Source organism: Epargyreus clarus, unplaced genomic scaffold, assembly GCF_041222505.1.
Source record: "Epargyreus clarus isolate Ecla_fem2 unplaced genomic scaffold, WU_Ecla_fem_2.2 ptg000026l, whole genome shotgun sequence".
NCBI classification, from domain to species: Eukaryota; Metazoa; Arthropoda; class Insecta; order Lepidoptera; family Hesperiidae; genus Epargyreus; species Epargyreus clarus.
The window spans coordinates 9,177,226-9,199,281 of record NW_027332233.1 but is presented as its reverse complement, the minus strand read 5'-3'; the positions used below and the strand labels follow the sequence as shown (position 1 = coordinate 9,199,281).

Sequence of the window (22,056 nt, the reverse complement as noted above, 5' to 3'; positions counted from 1 at the left end):
CGATAATAGGAAAAATATTGTATAATACATTCTAAGATAATAATGTATTTACGAATGATCACTTCTATGAAATATTACTATGACTTTATTATAAAACTCATACCCATTAAATACCACCTTTATGTGATATAACGAAAATGAAACGTTTATATGTTGACATTGACATTTGACAATGTCGTAATTGACAATTGTCGTCAATGACAATATTATGTTAGGTTAGATTTTTGTATTTGTTTTTATACATTCAAAAGGTTAATGTGCCTCTCATACATGTTATAAAAATGCCTGCCATTACTTGTGATATAGCAGAAAATAATAGGGTAATCGAAACAGTAACTAAAAAAACTAATACTGAACCAGCGGAGTTATTAGTGTCGCTAGAAAATTTTCGTCAAAGTGTTAATGAAATCTTTACAAAAATGATTGAAGACAATGGTGAAATTGGTGAGTATTACAATATTTAACAGTAAAGAAGTGCCCTAATAAAATATATGTATGTAAAATATGTAAAAGAGTATTTCATGCATCTGTAACAGTAGCTAATTAATATAATAGGCACATTACTTTAAGCAAAGATTGGGCACTTAAGTAATTAGAATTCAAATTACTCTCGTCATGAATAAGTAATGAAGTTAGTTTATCAAATTTTAGATTAACGATTACTTAATGTTCAGTAAAAGGAATTTGTTAATCTACTTAATCTGTTATTCACCCGATGATAAATGGTCACTGCCCACAGACATCTGTAACACATATGCAATACTCTTGTAGTCCTATGCTTTGTATAATAGTTTCCTTTATTCCTTCAAACCAAAATAGAACAGCACCTAATACTGCAGTTATAGATGGTAGAAATATGTATGGTGATGGTACCTCTTAATTCAAACCGTGAAAGGTTTTACTACATTATAATATAAATAAGCTCTAGTGATGTTGTGTAAAGTCTATAATGCAGGTATAGATTAGCAAAGATTACTCACTCCTAACAAGAAAATGTACCAGTTTTGACAATTGAAATAGTTGCATAAAAAAGTTTTGCCACTTCTCCGTTCTAAAATGTCCCTAAAATATTTGAAATAATTATTTATTTATTACGTAAATTATGCAGTATTAGTTATTTATTCGTAAATTTTCTCTAAAAATGTTTTTATTTGTCAAGAATTAAAAAAAAGAACTTACTAATAAGCCGTTTGTGGCTTCATTCAATTTCAAGTCGGCGAAGTATCTTTACTAATCTATGAATGCAGGATATTGTTTTTTTTTACAGGTGATTATATTAATGAAGATGCAAGCAGCTCTGATGAATCTGAGAAGGTAGTGGTCACCCCAAAGAAAAGAAAAAAATAGTATATGTTTTGACATGATATCTACTTGTACAATGTAATTCTAATGTGTACTAATTATAGGATCAAATAAAACAATAAATTATGTTTAAATTGATTTTTCTTTTATTTCTTAAATTACTAACACATTCATACATATTCAAGTATTTACATAAACTGCTAAAAAGGTTTCTACTGTTCTTATTTTGAAAATAAAGAAAGGTGAAATTTCAAACTATTATTTTGTAACATCTATTTTTTGAACACAACATAAAATTTCTTTTATGTTTATAAAACACTTCACATCCATCATTATAATGAGTAACAAACATTCTTATATTGTTCACAAATTAATATTTAAATTACTTATAAGTAAATAATGAAGAATAAAAACTCCATTGTACTGAGTACTTTATAATAATATACTTGGAATGTAGATGATCACAGAGGTTTTTCTAGAAAATGTTTATTGTATGTAGGTAGTTTTCTTAAATCAGTGATGTTCAACCTTTCTTATGGTGTGACCTCCCATCATTCACTGTTTTTAACCTGTATTTTATTTATCTTATTAATTTTTACAAGTTTGTATTAATTAAATACAAAATAGATATTCATTTTCACTCACTGAGTGAAAATGTCTTTTCAATTTTTCTTACCCCACATGTTGAAAAACACTCCTAGATTTCTTTTCCTATGTTTTATTACATTGTTTATCAGTATTAAACTGGTCATATATTATTCAGCATTTCTGTTAATTTGCTAAGTGCCGTTTCAGGGTATTTTTTACATATTACTTAATTGTACATAACATTTCAACACAAAATTGGGCTATAACCATTTTATAAGTGTAAATGAAAATGTAGATATAGTTTGGAATGTTTTGTTTAAATGGTTTTCCTAATGATATCATGCAAAATGTCACATTTATTCTGCTTTACCTAGTCATATTTATTTAATTCAATTGTATGATTTTTTCAATAGCAATCGCTTAATTTATTGGAATAATGAGAAAATTTTGTTGTTGTAATGTAGATTGTTTAACAGTTCATTGAATTATTAATTATATATTTAATATTTTGTACATTTTATCTAACTTACTTTTCACTGAGTTGTTTACATAACTTAATTTGTTTCACACACATAATTGGTTTGTTTTAACTAACTTCAACGAAGCAATACCACATTTGCAAAAAGTTATGATAATACATTCCTAGGTACTTTTATTTCATAGCCTTTTATTTACTCACATATTGTAAAGATAACATGAACATGAAAGAAAAGCTAATATATTTTATTAATAATACATTTTTCTATCATGTAACCATTATTCACATTTGTTAAGATTTTTTTACAAATTTCTATCTATAAGTTGATAGATTAACGAATAATATATGATATCAACCTATATTGTGCTGGGTTTTGTACTTATTGATAGGAAGTTACGTATTGCAATAGTTTTTACGTTATCAGGCAGTATAACTGTGTTAAACGTCTTTGAATGAGAAACTACTTCTCGAATATAATTTCTTATCGTCACTTAATCTATAAGTACATCTCATCGAAGTCAAAGTCAGCTGAAGAACCCTATTCTGATTCGAGTACTGTAAAGTGTGTCAGAGCAGTATGTACATAGCTTTAGGTCGAGTATGGTCTTCGCGTCGCTGTAAATTAATGATAATTACAATGCCAGTGTGACTTTATCGTCTTTTTGTCGTGTTTATTTTTGATATCGCTGCGCTGATAGAGATATGCATTCTCACTGTGTCGCAGACGTTCGTGTATTGTTCTTATTGATTAAGATTTATTAATAAATAATATGTAGACTAGTTCATTGTCGGCTTATCGTCCGGAGGCTCGGAGTCTGAATAGCATGCTTCACAACCATTTACGCCGCACTCGCACATGGAAGTCGGACGTATCGAATAACTTAATTTCTGAAAAGTACAGAAAATCATCATTAATATTTGGAGACGTCTTAAATCAAAACTTAGGTAAATCATTAAACGGTAAATAGTAAATATGTTTCATTAAAAGAAATGTGCCTTTTTTCTCTGTGAAAATAATTCCTAAGAAATTTGAAAATAAAAAAGACTCGCACCAAATTTGGCATACTATTCCCAGAAGTCACTAAAATTTAATAAGAATGTACAAAGACAATTAATCGTTACGTGTATAAAATTCAATAAAACATTTAGTCGTCCAAATATGGTTGCCGTAAGAGCTAACAAACACATACCTACCTACGTTACGAAGAAGAATGATGGCAAGTTGCGACTTCATGTCGAAAATATGGGTTATCCCTAAGGCAGAAAAAAAGAGACCATAATTAATTTTCACCGTAGAAAATAACTTAATAACTCACTTCTCTTAAACTTTCTCCCGGTGCTCTGACGATAACGACGATCGCATACACCGGTATGCACAGCAAGGAGAGAGAGGCGATGATCCAGCCCAGGGCCTGGGCCCACGCCGGGTACTGGTAATGCCTGTAGCCGGGCGGCGTGTAGTCCACCAGGCTGGCCACCCATAGCGCCAGCAGCAGCGCAGGCGTCGCGATTAGCCAGCAGAACCGGAAGTACAGCGAAGGTCGGCGACCTGTTTCGGTATATTTCTTTTAGGTATAAAAATTATAAGTTAAAAAGTTACGCCGACCTTATTCAATAAGTGCATGTTTTACGCCCATACAGGCCTTCGCCTAATTTCCTAAGGAAAGATCCTCGATCTTTCCTCTCAATTAGATTACAAGTGTAGGTGAAAATTACCTGTGTTGTAAATGACCTGAATACGCAGAGTTAAGAAGGTTCGTAAACTTCTCAGTGAATACCCACGTAATTAAATTTAAATCGCTACATTTCAGAGGAGTAACCCACAAATAGTCAAATAATTAGGTATACCATACGCACTTAAAATTAAGTCTACAATATAGGTACTTTACCAATAGATACAAGAATAATTTTAACTTTTTAAATCGTATGTATTTATTTGTCTCTTCTTTGAAATAGTTGACAAAAATGCGTATGTTTTTGTGTCGAATATTTGGTGTAGAGTTCAAGTGTAATAAATTTCCAGATTTTCTATTACGTCACAAAGGTTCGTTCGTTGTTACATAGGTGTTTCTTTCACACCTAATCTAAGACAACTAAAGATATATCTGTTTGACGTAGCGATAAGATATTACGTATGCACATATGTGTAGTTTTATAAGGTGTAGGGATCATGTTATACCTAATCTTATTAATGCAAACAATACAACATCAGCTGCTCTCAAGTTGTTTAAGTATCAGCCGTCTCCATAAAAGGTCTGGCATACAAAAATATATTATGATTGCTGCAAGATAGAAATATAAACAGGAGCAGTATTACCATAGATTTGCAGAGGGCTTTATCTGTTACTTTGGTTTAAATTACATGCAATGTAGAAAATGCAAAATAAATGTCTATTTTTATATTAATGTAAAAATAATTTACAACATAGACATATTTAAAAAGTATTAAAATACTAGCACTATATTAATTGCAGGTCACTATAAAAAGAAAATATTGTAAAAAGAATGTAAGAAAAAACAAATGCTGCTTGCAGTTCTGTCTTTTTGAAAATATAACTATTGTATCGCTGAATATATAAAAGCCATCGTTTTTAAACATTATTTTGTATATTTCTGAATAATAACTTTGGGACTTGGGTACTATGTAAAACGGAAATCCATGGGCACAGTTGCGTAGTGAATGTCAAGCGTGAAGCAATAGGTGCGACCTCATTATCGTATTTTGTTTGACAACAACCGTGACGAGAGTTGGTTTTTGTTTAATTTAGATCGCTGTCTCTTTGGAATGTAACGTATGCATCAAAATAAACTTGCTTTCAACATACCCGTGTTATGTTCATAATATTTTTGAACAGAATATTCCGAAGTCAAAGCCTATTTATATCATTTACACCTACACCTACTACCACCTACACCTATATTACCACTTCTAAGGTTACATAAATATGACACGTGTAGTAAATATAAAGCATACTAACCTGTCATTTGTTTTATATTTCGGGACAGTCTTCCCACTCCATAGAACCACGCTATGGCAACGACTTCAAAGAACGCTAGGTACGTGATGCTGAGTGAGGCTGCGTAGTAATCCATCAGCTGGAATACGTATATGCCGCTGTGTATGATATGTGGCAGTCCAAATACCAGCGACACGGCACACACACACAGCACCAGCAACTCGTGATACACGAGCCGCCTCCGTATCATGTTGGGAAAACCGTCTTGTATTGATGTCACTACTACTTCTACTATTGCGAACTGAAATTTCCAAAAGATAATCAATCTTAGACGCTTATCGAGATATGTCTTATCATATTGCTGTAATGAATGGATTATTCATAATTACCTGGCTATTGAGGCCGAGACACAGAAACATGAAAAAGAATAGAACCGCCCATAATTGCGACGCTGGCATCTTCGCTATGGCTTGGGGGTAAACTACAAATAGTAAGCCAGGACCTGAAATTGATAAGAACAATTAGATACCAATATCACAATGTATATAGATAAACTATAGAAATGCATATTGTAACATTATGTAATTTATGTCTATATCTTTTTAGATATCAAATAATATTACAATATTACTCACTGTCGGCAATCACGTCTTTCACAGAAGTATTTTGCTCGAATGCGATATTTCCTATTGTGGCGAATGTGAATATTCCGACGATAATACTGGTTACTGCGTTTACTAGTGACACTGCTATGGTGTCGTGAAGGAAGTTGTTATCAAATCGGTTGTACGAAGCAAACATGATCATTGACCCGAAAGCAATGCCGATAGAGTTAAAGATCTGTGATGCAGCATTTACCCAGGGCCTCGATTGTTTTAGGAGTTCCCAGTCTGGTTTAAAAAAGAATCTTAGTCCTACATCCGCGCCGTCAAGTGTTAGCGATCGGCCGAGGAAAACTATAATCAGTAAAAAGGGTAGCGTCGTCGTGATGTAGCGGACTTTTGCTGAGGATTTTATACTTTTCCATAGGGCGAAGTACACTAACACCCAAGCACAAACTAAGCAAGCAGCCAACTCCCACCGCATGCCACCAGGAAACTCTATACCGGCACTCATGCTCAAGACCTTTTTCCTGGAAGTATATAATAAATGACACATTTGAGTGTTAGTGAAGTATTATGGCGGCTTCCCACGTTACGTAAATATAGAGATTTAAGCAATGACCGCGGAAGACTATGGATATCAACATACTGCGCTAAGGTTATTACTACGGTGTCGGTCTTAAGATTCACAGCTATTTTGTATAGTGAAACATTCTAAAATGTATAGTGAAAACTATGCAAATTAGGAGGACGCAACGCATCTTTAAAATGATCGACTCCAACACACCGCTAAGGATTTGTTCGCTCTATCACAGACGATACTTTATCACGATTATGAGTATGTGCTGGTAAGTTCATTCGCAAAATCATCGACCGTGGGAAGCCAGCATTAGACATCACTTTTGTGATACCAAGATTGCAGTCATATGACAATACAGCGATCTTAAATGGGACATAATATGGCACTTCCTCTGTCTGATGTATATTAAGTGCTCAGTAATGTTGCTCACAGACTGAAGTATAAAGTACAATTATAATATATGTTATGCGTATCTTGGGAAGTATTTATAATTATAATATCATTCTAGTATGATAAGTGTCCAATACATATTAGTTGTACGTTTAGGCACTTCATATTATTTTACAAATAGTAAACTTACATTAATGTGTAACCTTTGGTAATTAATGAAAAATATTTATGCCCTAATGTGTCAGAAGCCTATAGGTGGCAGCGAAGGTTTACACAAAAAACTACATTAATAAAAATATCACGTCTATGGGTAAATGAAACTTACTCGAAAAATTGTTCAGTGGGTGTCTGAGATCCATTAGGCTTAGTGATGTTGTGGTTCGGAACCCAGCATTGTGGTGTGTTCCATCGATTCGAGCAACTCGCCCATGGCACTTCGGACTTGAAAGATGTGAAGAAATAGTATATAGCCCAGGCTATTATTACAGCATAGTACGTGGACATTAAAAAGGAGATCACCACGCTTGCTAATCCTGCACCTGTAATTCATTTTCATGTGTTACAATAAATTCCTCATTAGAAGGGGTAATGTACCTATGTGTAACGCATTGCTTCCCTAAAATAAAGGATTTATGCAGGGATTTTTATTCGTACTTATTAATATTTTCCATTGCCTTTAATATTTTTTTACTATATAAAAGAAGTCCAGTTCCAAAAATTTACAAAGGTTATCTTGCAGTATTTTTAGCAAATAATTAGTTAATTAAATTACATTTTTCTAATTAATACAAGATATTACACATTATAGTTTTTCATACGAATAAATATGATACCTACGTAATAAAAGATTAAATGCACTCATGTAGAAAATTTGATAAGCGATTGTTCCTTCAAAGAATTGTAAATATATTTGTATTAGTCCACCTAACATACCTTTGAATAAGGGGCATATTTGTGAAAGTGCACCGATGGGCCCATGTGCCGTGTATTGGCCCACCGCCAACTCCATGAAGAGCATCGGCACGCCACACACGAGGAGAATGATGAAGTAGGGAATGAGGAAAGCACCTGAAAAAATAATTTTATTTCTTTATTTAGTCTTTATATATCTACAAGATGGTACAAAGGCGGACCTAACGCTATGAGCATTTAAGTCCCTGATTGACTGTGGAAGAACTTTACGTAATTTGAATTCGGTGGTTTCTCTACATCGCTACACCTATCTCTATAACACCTACACCTTATAAGCATTAATATATACGGTGTTGCTATTTATTACATGACTTTTTAATATATATGTAGCAAACGACCCGCCCATGGACATCTATTAGTCAGCCCGTGATAAGATTAGATTCCTGAGGACAGACTCTTATAAGTATGTCTTCCCTACAACACTTTTTAAAGCAGAAAACAGCAACATTACACTGCTGTTATTAGGCAATAGATGTGGCACTGGTACGTCCGGAGTTGAATCGTAAAGGCTCTATTAACTCTACCTTCAAATATATAAGGCATTCCAAATGTGTTCTCACGGGTCGCAATTCGCAAAACATCTAGGATCGCTTATAAATTTTGTTGTACTTTAAAATGGTTTCAGATGTTTATAAGCCTGCCTGTTTGTTGTTGTTTTCCTTATAGAAGTGCCGGAATTACATATTTAGATTCAAAATATATTGTGCAACTGTTAAGAAACGCAGTTTTGTATCACCTTCCTTTTAGATACAATTAAGTACCTATTTTATAAGTGGGTCCTACCCAATCGTAATAATAAAAAAAAAGTAAGAATTTATCTATACGTATTTCGTTGAAATGCATCGAACATTTTATAAACTGTCACCATGTAAATGTATCATTCATACAAAATAGATACAGACGGTGTCCTTGAAATAAATTAAATTGACCTACAGGAACACTAATTAACCCAGGCACTTGATAAAAGTGGAAGTAAATTAAACGTATGACATCTGCTTTATAATAAGATTTACCTATAAATAACTATCTATAATTCTTTATATCGCTACTTAGACTGTCGTGTTAAGAGCAGGTAATAATAATGATTTTAATATATTGCAAAAAATATATTATTGTTACTAATAAGGTGCCATATCTTTGTTTTGTTAATCTAATCATTTCTTTGTTAATAATTGATATGAAATTCCTGGTTATCGTTACTTTACTCTCGTTTTTATGGTTACTTAATGATTGTAGTTCTATATAAATGTAGCAATAAACCATTAGTCATATACCCATAGTGAAAAAAGAAATATTTCCGGTATAGTACAAAAATCTTATCACCCGAAACTTTAAAGATAGGTAAATTCCTAAATTGGGTGGACCCGGATATTGTTGTAAGTAGCTATTAGTCATACATTAAAAATTAATAGTCGAAACTCCACAAATGAAATAAAATATTTTGTCTGAAGGCGTGTTAAAGAAATGTTTGGGAAAAATTATGTTATTAACCCTATACTTGACAGCGTGCACTTAAATGCACATTTAAATCAGATTTTTTTTATGAAAAATGCAACATCGAATCTTTTTAATAATAACTCAAAGCAACTTAGCAAATGTTTCTTTACGTCAGAAAATGAAATCTATACATGTCTCGATCACACATTGTCAGGGGTAAACAAAATAGCGAGCCGTCGGTCAGCGCCTGCGCAACGCTCTCTAAGTATCTTATTTTATCTGAATGAAATTAAGTTATATGTATGAAATTTATATAATTTTACTTTCTGCAAGCTTTATGCAATTTTTTGGTGATATTATTTTTAAGATTTATGTTTTGAATATATAGTAATTCATGACTTTTGTTATGTGTGCATTAAAATGCACACAGCCAACGACATAAACTATTACTCTTTGTGAATATTGTGTCTTTAAATGCACATTGCCAACTTTGCTACTATATACTATGGTTCTGCACCCAAGGTAGGGGTAGGGTGAACAAGATTCAGAGAGTTTTTTTTTAATAATTCATGACTGCAATTCACATTTCCCCACATCTACTAAATTCCCAGTCCTTAGCTTGCCATATTTTTCTTTCAGATGACTGGAGGCTGAAAAATTCTAGCTTTAGTGTCTAAATTGCGTAATTAAATCTGATGTAGAATCCAGAAAATCTTAGAAAGATGAATTCCAGATGTGTATGTCACATCAAGACGTCTCTGAATTCAAGTCCTGTCCAGTCAATAGCGTCTTCTGTCAAAAATTTAAACATCTCCATTAATGATGACTCGAGAACATCTGCAATATCGATCACAGATAAGCCCAAATTCCCACTTGAAGTCGGCCATAGATGCGCCACTAGCCCTGAAGACAAAGCTGGAATGCCTCAGAAAAGTATATCTTCTTACCCCAACCTTCAATCAATTGGAATAAGGTCCAGCCATATGCGAAAATTTAATACAGCATTCTAACGGAAATATGGATGAAGGTCTAAACAGACAAGTCGCTTTATACCGTACAGATGTGATAGGCCATTGTTAGTATTGTCTTCAAAGATTTTGGACATCTTCGTTTGTAATTCCTGGTTGTTGTTTCGTCATGAGAACAGTGGTAAACAAAAAATATTGCCACTCGAAAAGTTTCGAGTCGCTTTATTTGTGAAACGACGTTTTTTTGGGAGGAGGTCTTCTAATCTCTCAACTCAAGTAAAATATCTCAAAACTTGTTGATATGTCATAACTCCTGAGACTTTTATCTTTAGTATTTTCAAAATGTATGATATATTTTATGTTTTTTAATTATTTCTTAGTTTAGTGAGTACTTGGCGGTGTGCATTTAAAGATACATTATTTTTTCTTGTGAACCTGGCAGTGTGCACTAAAAGACACATACTATATCCTGAAAACTGAAATTCAGAGATTTTTTTATTTTATTTTTCCTAATATCCTTATAACCCAATTAACGCAGGAAAGTAGCAAAAGTATAATTTTATTAGGGTAAAATTCTCTGCCAAGTATAGGGTTAACAGAGGAGGTCATATATTTAATATTTATACAAATCTTATACGAGTGTATAAAATTCTCGTGTCACAATGTAAGTTACCATACTCCTCCGAAACGGCTTTACCGATTTTCACCAAATTTTATATGCATAATTAGTAGGTCTGAGAATCGGCTACTATTTATTTTTCATACCCCTTAATTGATCGCATGACAACGTTTGGCGGGTCGGCTAGTTATCTATAATGTAATATTAAGATTTAAGATTAATTGAGATTGAACTTCACTCGTTAGACATTCACTATTGTCCCACTGTTGGGCATGAGTCTCTTTTCAGAATGAAAACATTTAATGTTTCACAATACGGATCAAGTGCGGATTGGTAAGAAGGCGCTTCCTTCGAAAAGATCGCTTATAATGTCTAAACTTCGATTATAGACATTAGGTTACAAACTCACCTCATAATTCACTAGTCACTAACTCATTTTACTACATTTACAACTAGCTGACCCGGCAAAGTTTGTACCGGCTCAAAATCTAATTATCAAATATATATTATTATAAAATATAGCCGAGTAACATATACTCGTGGATAATGTAGCTTTCGAATGGTGAAAGAATTTGTAAAAATCGCTCCAGTAGTTTTTGAGCCTATTGATTACAATCAAACAAACAAACAAAGTTTTCCTCTTTATAATATTAGTAACCGAGATCTATTTCGGGTACATTTATGTATTACTGTAGTTGCAAGTTGTATAATTACAAGTTGTGCACTCTTATATTCGGTTTTTCTTACTAACTAATGTACCTAATCTCGATGTTTTATATTACACGGAAAAGCTGGTAAGGAGCGCATTTACACTTTACTATTTATCTATAATCTGCATAAAATTGTAAAATCAACATAGCTTTAATAGTGTTTGAGCCTTTGAATTAAATTAAATCCTCTTGTACAGATAGATAAAACATGAGATAAAATATATATTATTGTGCACACGGAAAATCACGATCGGACATTTAACCACTGGTCATAACTTTGAATAATATGTATGATTGTCGTAGAGAACGCGGTCTACGACAATCATCGGAATCATAATTATGACAACCTACTCCGGAAAAACCACTCCCACACCCATGTCTGTCTAATAACAATATTGTTAAGGGCTGCTGTGTACCGCTTTGAAAAATGTGGTATGGACATACTTATCGAAAGACATACTTATCTAAGGCATTCCAACACAGTCCTGTGGTACACAGGGGTAGGAAGGCCTTGGTGGCCAACCCCAGGTAGGATTCTAGTTTTATATGAGGTTGATTACAGATGTAGTACCCTCTTGTCATCAGGAATGCATGCTCGTTTACTACTTCAATATTATAAAAGATGTTTAAAGCTGCCATGGGACGTGGTATGCTTTACGTGACATATCAGTTTACTGAAGGCATCAGCTGTAATTCACACCGTGCGATGTTGGCCGTGGTAGTTGGCGCCTCGGCGACAACCGGCGCCACTTAGCGTACGGCGACACAAACATAACTTGCCGCCACGATTTTGTATATACACAATAATATATTCAGAATATATTATCACCTCGTTACTAATACTAATACGAGGTATGTGGTGTTTTGACGCAAAAGGAGTAGAAATAACATATTTTTAGGCGCAAATCAGCGTAGTTGACTCATAAATTAATTGTTTGTCATTACTCATTACTCATTAGGAAATATACACAGAAATAAATTTTATGACTTTAAATGGCTTTTAAGATTATTAATCATATTACCTACATATACATAAAGCATTACCTGTTTATATTATTGTTATTAGATGCCAATAAATATTGTTATCACAGTAAGTTGATAAAATTAATGTTATCTTGACGTGGAAGTAGGTGTAATTGACGCCATTTCGGCATGCTATGTAGATAATAGAATACCTGTAACACACCCTACTGCCAAGCAATGCCACTTGGGACACGATCTTTTTGTCAACGTATTTACACTGTTCAAGAAAACATACTTTATTTGCTTGTATTCGTGCAAAAATTGAGGAGACATTCGAGGTAATCGAAGTAAATTTATTTGTCACGACTTAGAATCGAGTTTGTGTAATTAGAAGCTTGTTGTCAAGACGTGTCAATTGAGCTATTCGTACTTTAGTGTACAATTGCTCTGATAATTTTAGGTGGCGAATAGTTTAACGTGCGTTATTGATAACAATCTATTCTGTATAGTTTTTGTCTGTATCTACCTACATGCTTTGCCTACCAAAGATTATTATTACCTAATTAACCTTAACTTTTAACGTGCGCAAGTGAGTAGGTACATAAGTTATGGTAACATCTTACCGCCGCCGCTCTTGTAGCACAGGTAAGGGAAACGCCAGACATTTCCAAGACCGACGGAATAGCCCACACAAGCTAGGACAAACTGGATCTTGTTAGCCCAAAAGGGCCTTCTAGGTTTCAGGTGAACAGTTTCCGCATCTTCTTCCTCTTCGTCGCAGTCGCTTTCGTGTGACGCTGTATCTTCATCAGGAGGCCTGTTGTGACAAAATATAATTAATAGATCAGCCCATTATTTACCTCTTCTGGACACGAGTTTATTTTTTAAATAAAGAGTATTTAAGTCATAGCAAAGTCCTCCATAGTGACCAATCGCAGGCTAGTAGACTTCACAGGCTTTTAAGAGCTTATGTTTTAACTCAAGATAAGTATTTGTATAACTATGCATAACTTTATTGTATAAATTTGCTCATAATTCATAGGTTTTTAATCTCATATTTCATCATTTAGATTTTAGATCTTTGATCCCAAGTTATAAATCTAAGGAAATAATCGAAGTGTTATCGTAATCAGTACTAAGTAATGGAAGACTGTATTAATAATATCTTTTTTTCGCCTCCACTTTCATGTGATAGATCCATAAAATTATTTTTGGTTAAACTGTGTAAAAAGACCGCTGCCTTGAAGAGCTGAGCGTTTTAGTGTTAAGCTATATAGGTACATAGGTAACGTAGACTTCACACAAGATTCCTCTACATGAATTATTCTAAAATAGTTATCTCTAAAATGAAGTGAAATATAGAAATGGGCGTTGCAACTGAGAATGTTTAGATTCTTAACTTATTAAATAAATGCAATGCAATATAAAGAATCACAAGTTAATGAATCATTATAGAGGGTGTCATTAGTAGGAGGTTCTACCTAAGAATCAGTATTGAATATATTAAGTAGCATTTATTGATTTATTTATAAGTGTGAAGTGTGATTGGTAATTCACGTAGGTAACTGCTAGACTTGGTTCTCCTTAATTATAATTTTCAGTTTAGTCACGCATTGCTTACCAAATTATGCGCATGAAAGGACTGATATTGGCTTGCGTGTCATATGGAACTATGACCAAAGCTGATTAATGATGGTTATTGAAGCACATTCACGATATTTAGCTCTGGCCTTAGCCCTCAATCGAGTAGAGCAAGCAGCGTCAGAAATGCCAGAAGCGTTGGCCTTATGGGCGGTTACCAAGGCCCAACTTTCCTCGGGGACACATTTTATCGACAATCGGTAAAAAAGTCGGCAACGATTTCTTACTTAATTGGGATAATTTATATCGTCCACAAATCTTTTGGAGTAAAATGGCCAGGGTGCTATAGAGCTAGATATGCTGAAAGTGAGACTGTCTTTCAGCGCTCTTTTTTCAGCCACTGTTTTACGTTAAATAAATAATAATTACCACATTTACAAAAATAAAGTTTAATCGCGATCATTTACACTCACTCATTAAATTTACATTACTTAAATGCAGTATCTCTAATTGTAAATTTAGCTGGAAATGAGTTTTCGTATTTCACTTTACTATCTGGCATCTAGAGCGACCAAGTCTCTTGCTTAACACAAGAACCTGCGCAGGTGATGCAGACTAATTTTATTATTGGTAAAAATTAATTTCTTAAAACCATTGTCCAATATATTATTAATTACAGATTATTCCGAGAAAGTACCGTTTATATAATTTGATAAAAAGCTTTACTATAAATATCGACGTTGTTCTGAAATATCGATGACGATACAATCATTATCGAGTCCGCTAATGCATAAATGGTCTTAGGATTCTTAGAAATTATGAATGTACCGGATCTTGACGTCCTCACACTCACATATATCAAAATATCTTATTTTATACATATTACTTTTAGGAACACATACAACAAAAGTAAATATATAAACATCCTGATAAAAAAAACTTAGGTATGCCATATCTTTCAACTCACAAGTATGTAAACTTTTGCAATAAATGTACTTAGTTGCTGATTCATATAAGTATATTATGTGCCTACTAAGGTCAATAATCAATTGATAAAAATGAAATAAAAAAAAATATGTAATAAGAAATCTGTTCCATTTTATTCCCAACCAACTATCGGCATTGTACAATTGCAGTCTACTTACTAAAAATTTTCAAATTTCGATCTTTGGTAAGCAAAAATTGAATAAAGTAATTTTATATTATTAACAAGCGTTATATTAACACTCGAAAGCTTAAAAAATCAGTCACTTTTTGAAGTAAAACAAGATGTTGCTACTTACAATATATAAAAAAATCCTGAGTAATGTAGTTTATTACCTATATACCTTATTATTTTGTTGTGTGAAGTAGGTACTTAGGTCTTTATAATTTTAAAATAAAACAAGTGACAATCGTAGTTTTAGTGGTTTCCGTAAATTTTGTTTGTCTGGCGGGTAAACTCTACCAACGCTCGCTGTGTCAAGTAAATACATTTCCTATTTACGTATATAGGTACCTTCATTTACATCTTATGCCTAAACGTAGCTACGATATAAATAATAAAAATATGTTGAAAAATTTAAAATGAGTAAGTGTTTATAGAGCAACAAAGTTAAAACGCGCGAAGATAACTCGTGCAATCAGTTATTTGATTTAAAATGTAAATATTTGAAAAAATCAGAGTAAATATGTCACAATCGTTTACTTAAGATCAATTCTTAAGGAATTGGGTAAAGACAATATTTTATACGTTGAGTAGTAGGTATCTCTATATAAATAGGTAAAGAGAGAACAGTTCATTAACTTCGTATATTTTATTTGTCAACCATTGTGGGCATAGAAGAGAAAAGCAAGTTCTGTTCCATGATTGTGGGATAGTTTAAGAACTCATAATTCATATGATTTCTAAATGTCTACATAATTTAGCTTAAATGATCATGATCTTTGACATGATCTTACTAATAAATATTAACACTTTCAATATTCTCAATTTTTATATGTCGTTTCTATGATTCGTTTTTACATATTACATTCACATTTTATTTATACTCACGAATTGGTAAATCTTTGAGTGTATTGCAAAAGTTAACAAAGTTAATATTCTATTAGTATTTAGATCGATGATTGTATGAACATTACCTTCAAATAAAAAGTCCTCTTCGTCCTATTCTTATTCTATAGATATACGTTTATCATTATCATTTTCCGCACTGATTTGTTTCCGGTCTTTATCCTCAGCTCTTGACTACACTATTTTTAGACTTTATTCGATGTCATAACCCTTAAAGTTATTTATCTATGGTCACGCGTCGTTTACTCATGTTACGCCGCTTTGTATAACATTGTATACTTCGCTTATAAACGGATTTGTTCAATAAATAATGCTTTCATATTAATTTTATACAGTTCCAAAATCCTCTCCAAGCTTTCCGTTGAATAGACCCGTGCTCGTTAGTAAAAAATTTGTCAATCATACAATCGACGACTGTAATATGATAAAAATACTTTTTATCTTAACCGTCATTTTCCCTATTTTCCTATCCACGTGTTTGGCTATTTCGTGTCATAACAATGGAGTCGGGCCGGTAGTCTTTTATGCCAATCAGTTATTACCGTCAATCGTTTATCTTATTTTTAGATTGATTACGTATATCCGGTGCTTTACTAGTCTTCCAATTTTGTTCAGTAATCTTTGTCAGTAAAAATAGCATCTACAAGCAAAATATTCCATTTAAACTGTCTTCATGTATTTGCTTCATGATCAGCAAGAAATGTTTGGATTGAAGATAGACCTACAAGGCCTTAGATTAAGGTGAGCTCACACAGCTCAAAGGCTCACGCACATCAGCTGGCCGACGTCGGAATATTTAGAAATTATTGCCATCTTCACGTCATTCTTATAAGCCTATAATAAACATTTTTTGTTGGACGGATACACCTTGTGTGTACTTAAAGTTTTAAGAATGTAGAGTGGTTTGGAAACTAAACTAAGTACTGCGAATAGTTAATGTTATTGACATTTGGTGCTCTCCCTCAATGTTAAAATAATGGCGAGATTGATGTGGTATGTATGTAAATTGTACATATATACATACATAATTGTACATATAAATCTTGGCTATGGCGTGCGTTGTTGTAAAAAGTTTAAAAAAAAATAAAAAAGTACATGTAAATAAACAAATATGTGCGACAAAATGTGGCCATCAAGAGACGGCCAGTGTGAATGTGTATCATCGAAATATATGGTTATTGAAAGAATATAAAAATAAATGTGTTAAGTAATTAAACAAATCCGAAATAAAAAGTAATAAAGAAAACCTATATCTGTAATTAGATATAGAGTAAAAAATTATAACATCCATTTTCACACACAAGAAGGCACATAGCGGCATGAGAAAGCGTCATGCCGTTTGTCGTCACGTCATACAAATTGGTCTTACCCTGTGGTCTTACACCTAGGGCGCTCTAACAGATTTTTCACATCAAAACAATTTAAGCAACAGTGGTAATCCCTAGCTGTCAGCATGTGAGTGCGTAAGCGTATTTTAATATCATTATCAAATAGGCAACGATAAAATTGGGCGCACGATCAATCGTAGCCATGTTGCGAGATACGCGCGGAGAGATAGCGTTGCAGTCTTATCACCTCTCATGAAGGTCAAGACGACCAAAACTACATACAACTAAGCTACGAGGATTTTAGGATTTACTCTGTCTGTTCCTATTCACCAGTTTGACACATATAAATCCTAGTCAATTCTGACAATGTATAATGAATGGTTCTACGGCAGATTACTACACTGATTTTATCGAACCATCGAACTACCTCGGTTCTACTGTGTGATATGGTGTGATGAAGCGGTTTGTTTGTGATGTTTTATATGTACTGTAATAGTACTTACTGAAAGTTATTACAGTGCATCAACTACGTCTGAACCGCAAAACTCCACTTTGAATTCATTACATTGCGTCATACTCAAAACAAACAAATGAACAGATAAATATGTAAAATAAACTTAAAATCTTCAACTTTAGAGGCTACGAAATGGTCAACTGTAGGTATACATTTTTGGGAAAATACCTGAAGTACTAAAATCATTACGCATATCGCCGTTCGAATTTATTTCGAATGGTGTAAATTGTGTGCATTATGTTTCTGAATTACTGTATTCACTCACTATTCAATGGCGGGTGTGGGAACATTAATATAATTAGTGCTCGAGTAAGATAATTCACACGTTTACGTTGTAGCTTCATTAAACAATAGACATATACTGAAAACGACCTAGTTCGGAGTAAATGAGTAACTTATGTTAATTTGTGGCATTGGACACGTTCAGTCACATATTGGTAGAGAGTTAGTGTTTTTGTTTAAAAAAGGTTACCTATCAATTGGACTTTTTTATTTTGTTCTTTTTGCTTGACTCTAGTCGGGTTATGATTTTGGCCGATTTGCATGTAGGTATGTAGGTAAATATGCTGCCACATACATATAACTTTTAAACTATTTATCGTAATTTGCCATAATATGAGTTATTGTTAGAAACGTCTTGATCATCCGCTGTTTATAGGCTAGGATAGTGATGTGATCCTAAATTCTTTAGAATATGGTACTCTAGAGAACATAAAGTAATGAATAAAATAAAATTTAAATACAGAATTAGCCTATGGAATTAAAAAGCTTATTTAAGTAATCTACTTCACTTAATACAAAAAAATTATACTAAACAGAAATCCAGATTAAGTAATAATAAACAAAAGGCTCATGTTGTTTTATTATTAGTAAAATCTTATAAATCACGTGCTAATCGGAGGAAGCCGTAATGCATTCGTAATCAAAATTATATAATGTTACTTAAAATATTTTCAGATACTTATTATTGTGATAACACATGTAAGTACATACTTAATTACAAAAAGATACTAAGTTCGCTCATGAATGATTATCTATGATTTTTGTCTTGTTGTACTGATTCGTCCAATGATAAAGGTGTCTCAAATAATCATCTTCGGGTTATAATTAACTTAGCTAAAAGTATATTTTAAGGCAATTCATAGTATGTTTACTTATTGAATAAAATAGTAAGGTTAATTATTTATATTAATTATAGTGTAATATGTCAAAAATATCTGGATATTGTTATGTTTTTAAATTATGACCAGTGTAGAGTCCGACCGAGGCAACGCCCTCAGAGAAATCTGATGTAGGTACGTCCTTTACGTAGTCTCAGGACGGTCACCAGGGGGTTTAGTAGGTGACCATATCACATAATCCCACGCTATGGGTCGCTCCCATTTATGGAGTTCCCCCTAACGCAAAAAAGGAGTATTAGACACAGCAATGTAATGTAATGCATTATTTTATGTAACAACCGGGAAGTAAGGTTTTCTTTGTTTTTTTTTATTGAACATTAAAAAAGAATTTAATAAGATAAGTTAAAAGTTACTTAAATAATGTAACTATGCGCATTTCTTATTCTTCTCCTCAAGTTTTGTCGTCGATATAGAAACAACGAGTATCGATTAGTGATCATTGTGCACAACTCTCTCAACTAAAATATCTCTGACGAAGGTTCCACCTCTGTGCCTAATTTCCATTCGTTCGGTGTGGATCAAAACCGGTTGTTAAGGCCTTAGGAGTTAACTACTGTACTTTTGAGATCATTTTTGGAATGTTGACGCTATGTGTAGGTATTTGAAAAATGTCAGATTTCAAAGTGTTCGTTCCAGTGATTCCAATAATGAGTACGGGGTTCGCCCAGTGTCGCAATTCGAGATAATCGTATTTTATTTTTTCTAAATTTTAATTGATAATACTCGTTGATTTAAAATCGGTTGGAAAACAAAAGAACAAGAAACTGACCTTTGTTTATTATTTATTAAAGATATCTTTAAATACATACCGCTTATTATCTTGCAATTATTTGGCACATTATGTAATGCCAATTTCATCTTTACGTTATCGTAAACATACGAGTAACATGATTTATTGATATTGAATTCATGGTACCTTTGTAATTTATCATTGACATTCAAAGAAATCATTATAATATTAGATAAATATATTTCTACTTATTGGTTGTTAATGTTTTCGTAACGATAAATCCTATTATTCTTATTGTTTATAACGTTTTTATACAGCGTCATAAAAAAAATAAGATACATATTTATTTGTATGATATCAAAAAATGTTTACAGATACGACAAGCTATGTGTCAATATACACTTTATTTGTTCATTTATTTCTTACAACTCTACAATCGTATTGTTATTTTAGTATTAATAAATAAGCATTTAATAGTAAACTATCATTTTTATAAACAGAACAAAGAAGTATAAAGCAATAAATGTGAAGGGAAACAACTTTCAAACGCAGAAAGTATATCCCACTCTCAGACAACAGACCGTGAAAATATTGTTAATTTTCTAACTTGATGGTATTTTAAAAGTACCGATAGCCTATATTCAAAATTTAAAAGCTGGAATTATTCTAATAAGTTGAATAGATGTATAAAATTCCATTTTTAAACCCAGAATGGATAGGTTTACTTAATAATCATGTCTAATTAATATTAAGTTATTTTGCTCTACATATTAACTTTGAATAAATATTCGTACGTTAGCTCCTTTGAATGTTTGATATTGTATGTATGTAATTTAGTGTATAAGTACGGGTTTAGACAAATTGAGATATTCTTTCTGAAATATCTATAAATGAGATTGATGTTCCTATGAAAGTAAGGAAGTGTAAGAATATATGTATAGTTTTTGAAGTAGGTACTTCGTAACTCATTGTAGCAGATATTAAGATGTTAGAAATAAGATTATTACTATTATTTTTGTAAATCTGATAACATATCAGATTCATGAATTAGTAATTACACTTATGGTTAAAGATACGATTTTTTCAATTCCATTCAACAAGACGTTATACTCAGTCTCGCAACGGGATATTTGGAGGTTAAGTTAACAGTAAAAAAAGTTGAAAAGTAAAGTAAAGTATTATTCTAAATTGTATATTTTTATTTAGACAGAGTTTTTTAGATAAGTCAATGTATATATGTGTAGGATTGTTGAAGTTTAGATTCAAAACTTAAGGCCAACAAAGGATGTAGAAGTTGGAGTCAGTTATGTCAATTGAATAATGACAGTTCAAAGGATGTAACTTCCTCAGCGATACTCACGTAGGAGGACGTACTAAATGAAATAGTTCTGTGGGCGACGTAGGCACCCGTCGGATGACCATTTTGCGGCCATCAGTACATCCCATTCCAATAGACGCGAGGGAGCGAACGGAAGGTGCATATTGGTTGGTTCCGCATTCAGAGCCTTCGGGATATGTGGTCACCTGCTCGTATGGTCGGAGGCAGCGCGCAGACGCTGCACCAGATGCGGTACTCACATCTCGGATTCTGTGTGTATCGGTGTAGCTCTTAACTTTACGTATTTGTCCAGAGGGCGTTACTATCGGGGTTGGTGAGTGCGGGTTGAGCAGTTTTGAATGGTCCTCGTCTGAGTTGTCATATTGATCCACGTGTACTCCCACGCTCGGCAAGGCGGCTTCCGCCGAGGTATTGGATTTACTCATGCTATCACGTCACACAGTCATAACGCGAGGATTGATGTCGCACTCGGCGCTAGCGAAGCACGACTGGCGAATAATTAACAAACGCGGACGCGCGAAGTCGGTATGGTTACCCGACCGACTGCCCCGACTGGCTCGTCAATCGCAGCAATTGGTAAACAAAGTGTGATTCTGCCACTGCGGAGTGGGGGGAGCACAGGAAGGGGGGGAGGAGGGCAGGGAGCCGCGCATGCGCTGTGATGACCGCGATACGATATGCTGCGCCTGCGGCTGTCTAGGTTAAGAAGTGTAGAACACATACATATGTATTACAGTACAGACGTATAGATACCGCTACAATAC

At 33.3% G+C, this 22,056-nt stretch overlaps 1 protein-coding gene and 1 long non-coding RNA gene across 2 annotated transcripts; one reads left to right on the top strand and one right to left on the bottom strand.

The window, feature by feature from the left end:
- The first annotated feature begins 182 nt into the window (after positions 1 to 182).
- LOC140753018 (uncharacterized) lies at positions 183 to 1,440 on the top strand. The gene is made up of 2 exons (XR_012103532.1): positions 183 to 444; positions 1,268 to 1,440. It is a non-coding gene; the product is annotated as an uncharacterized LOC140753018 (long non-coding RNA).
- A 1,279-nt stretch (positions 1,441 to 2,719) lies between these two features.
- Positions 2,720 to 21,875, bottom strand: ine (solute carrier family 6 member inebriated). Its single transcript, XM_073087367.1, has 9 exons — positions 21,314 to 21,875; positions 13,190 to 13,383; positions 7,831 to 7,965; positions 7,223 to 7,436; positions 5,961 to 6,457; positions 5,715 to 5,827; positions 5,347 to 5,626; positions 3,685 to 3,917; positions 2,720 to 3,256 (listed from the first exon to the last, which is right to left on the bottom strand). The coding sequence occupies exons 1-9, from the start codon at positions 21,715 to 21,717 to the stop codon at positions 3,146 to 3,148; spliced, it is 2,181 nt and encodes a 726-aa protein (XP_072943468.1). The 5' UTR covers positions 21,718 to 21,875; the 3' UTR covers positions 2,720 to 3,145.
- Positions 21,876 to 22,056: the final 181 nt, after the last annotated feature.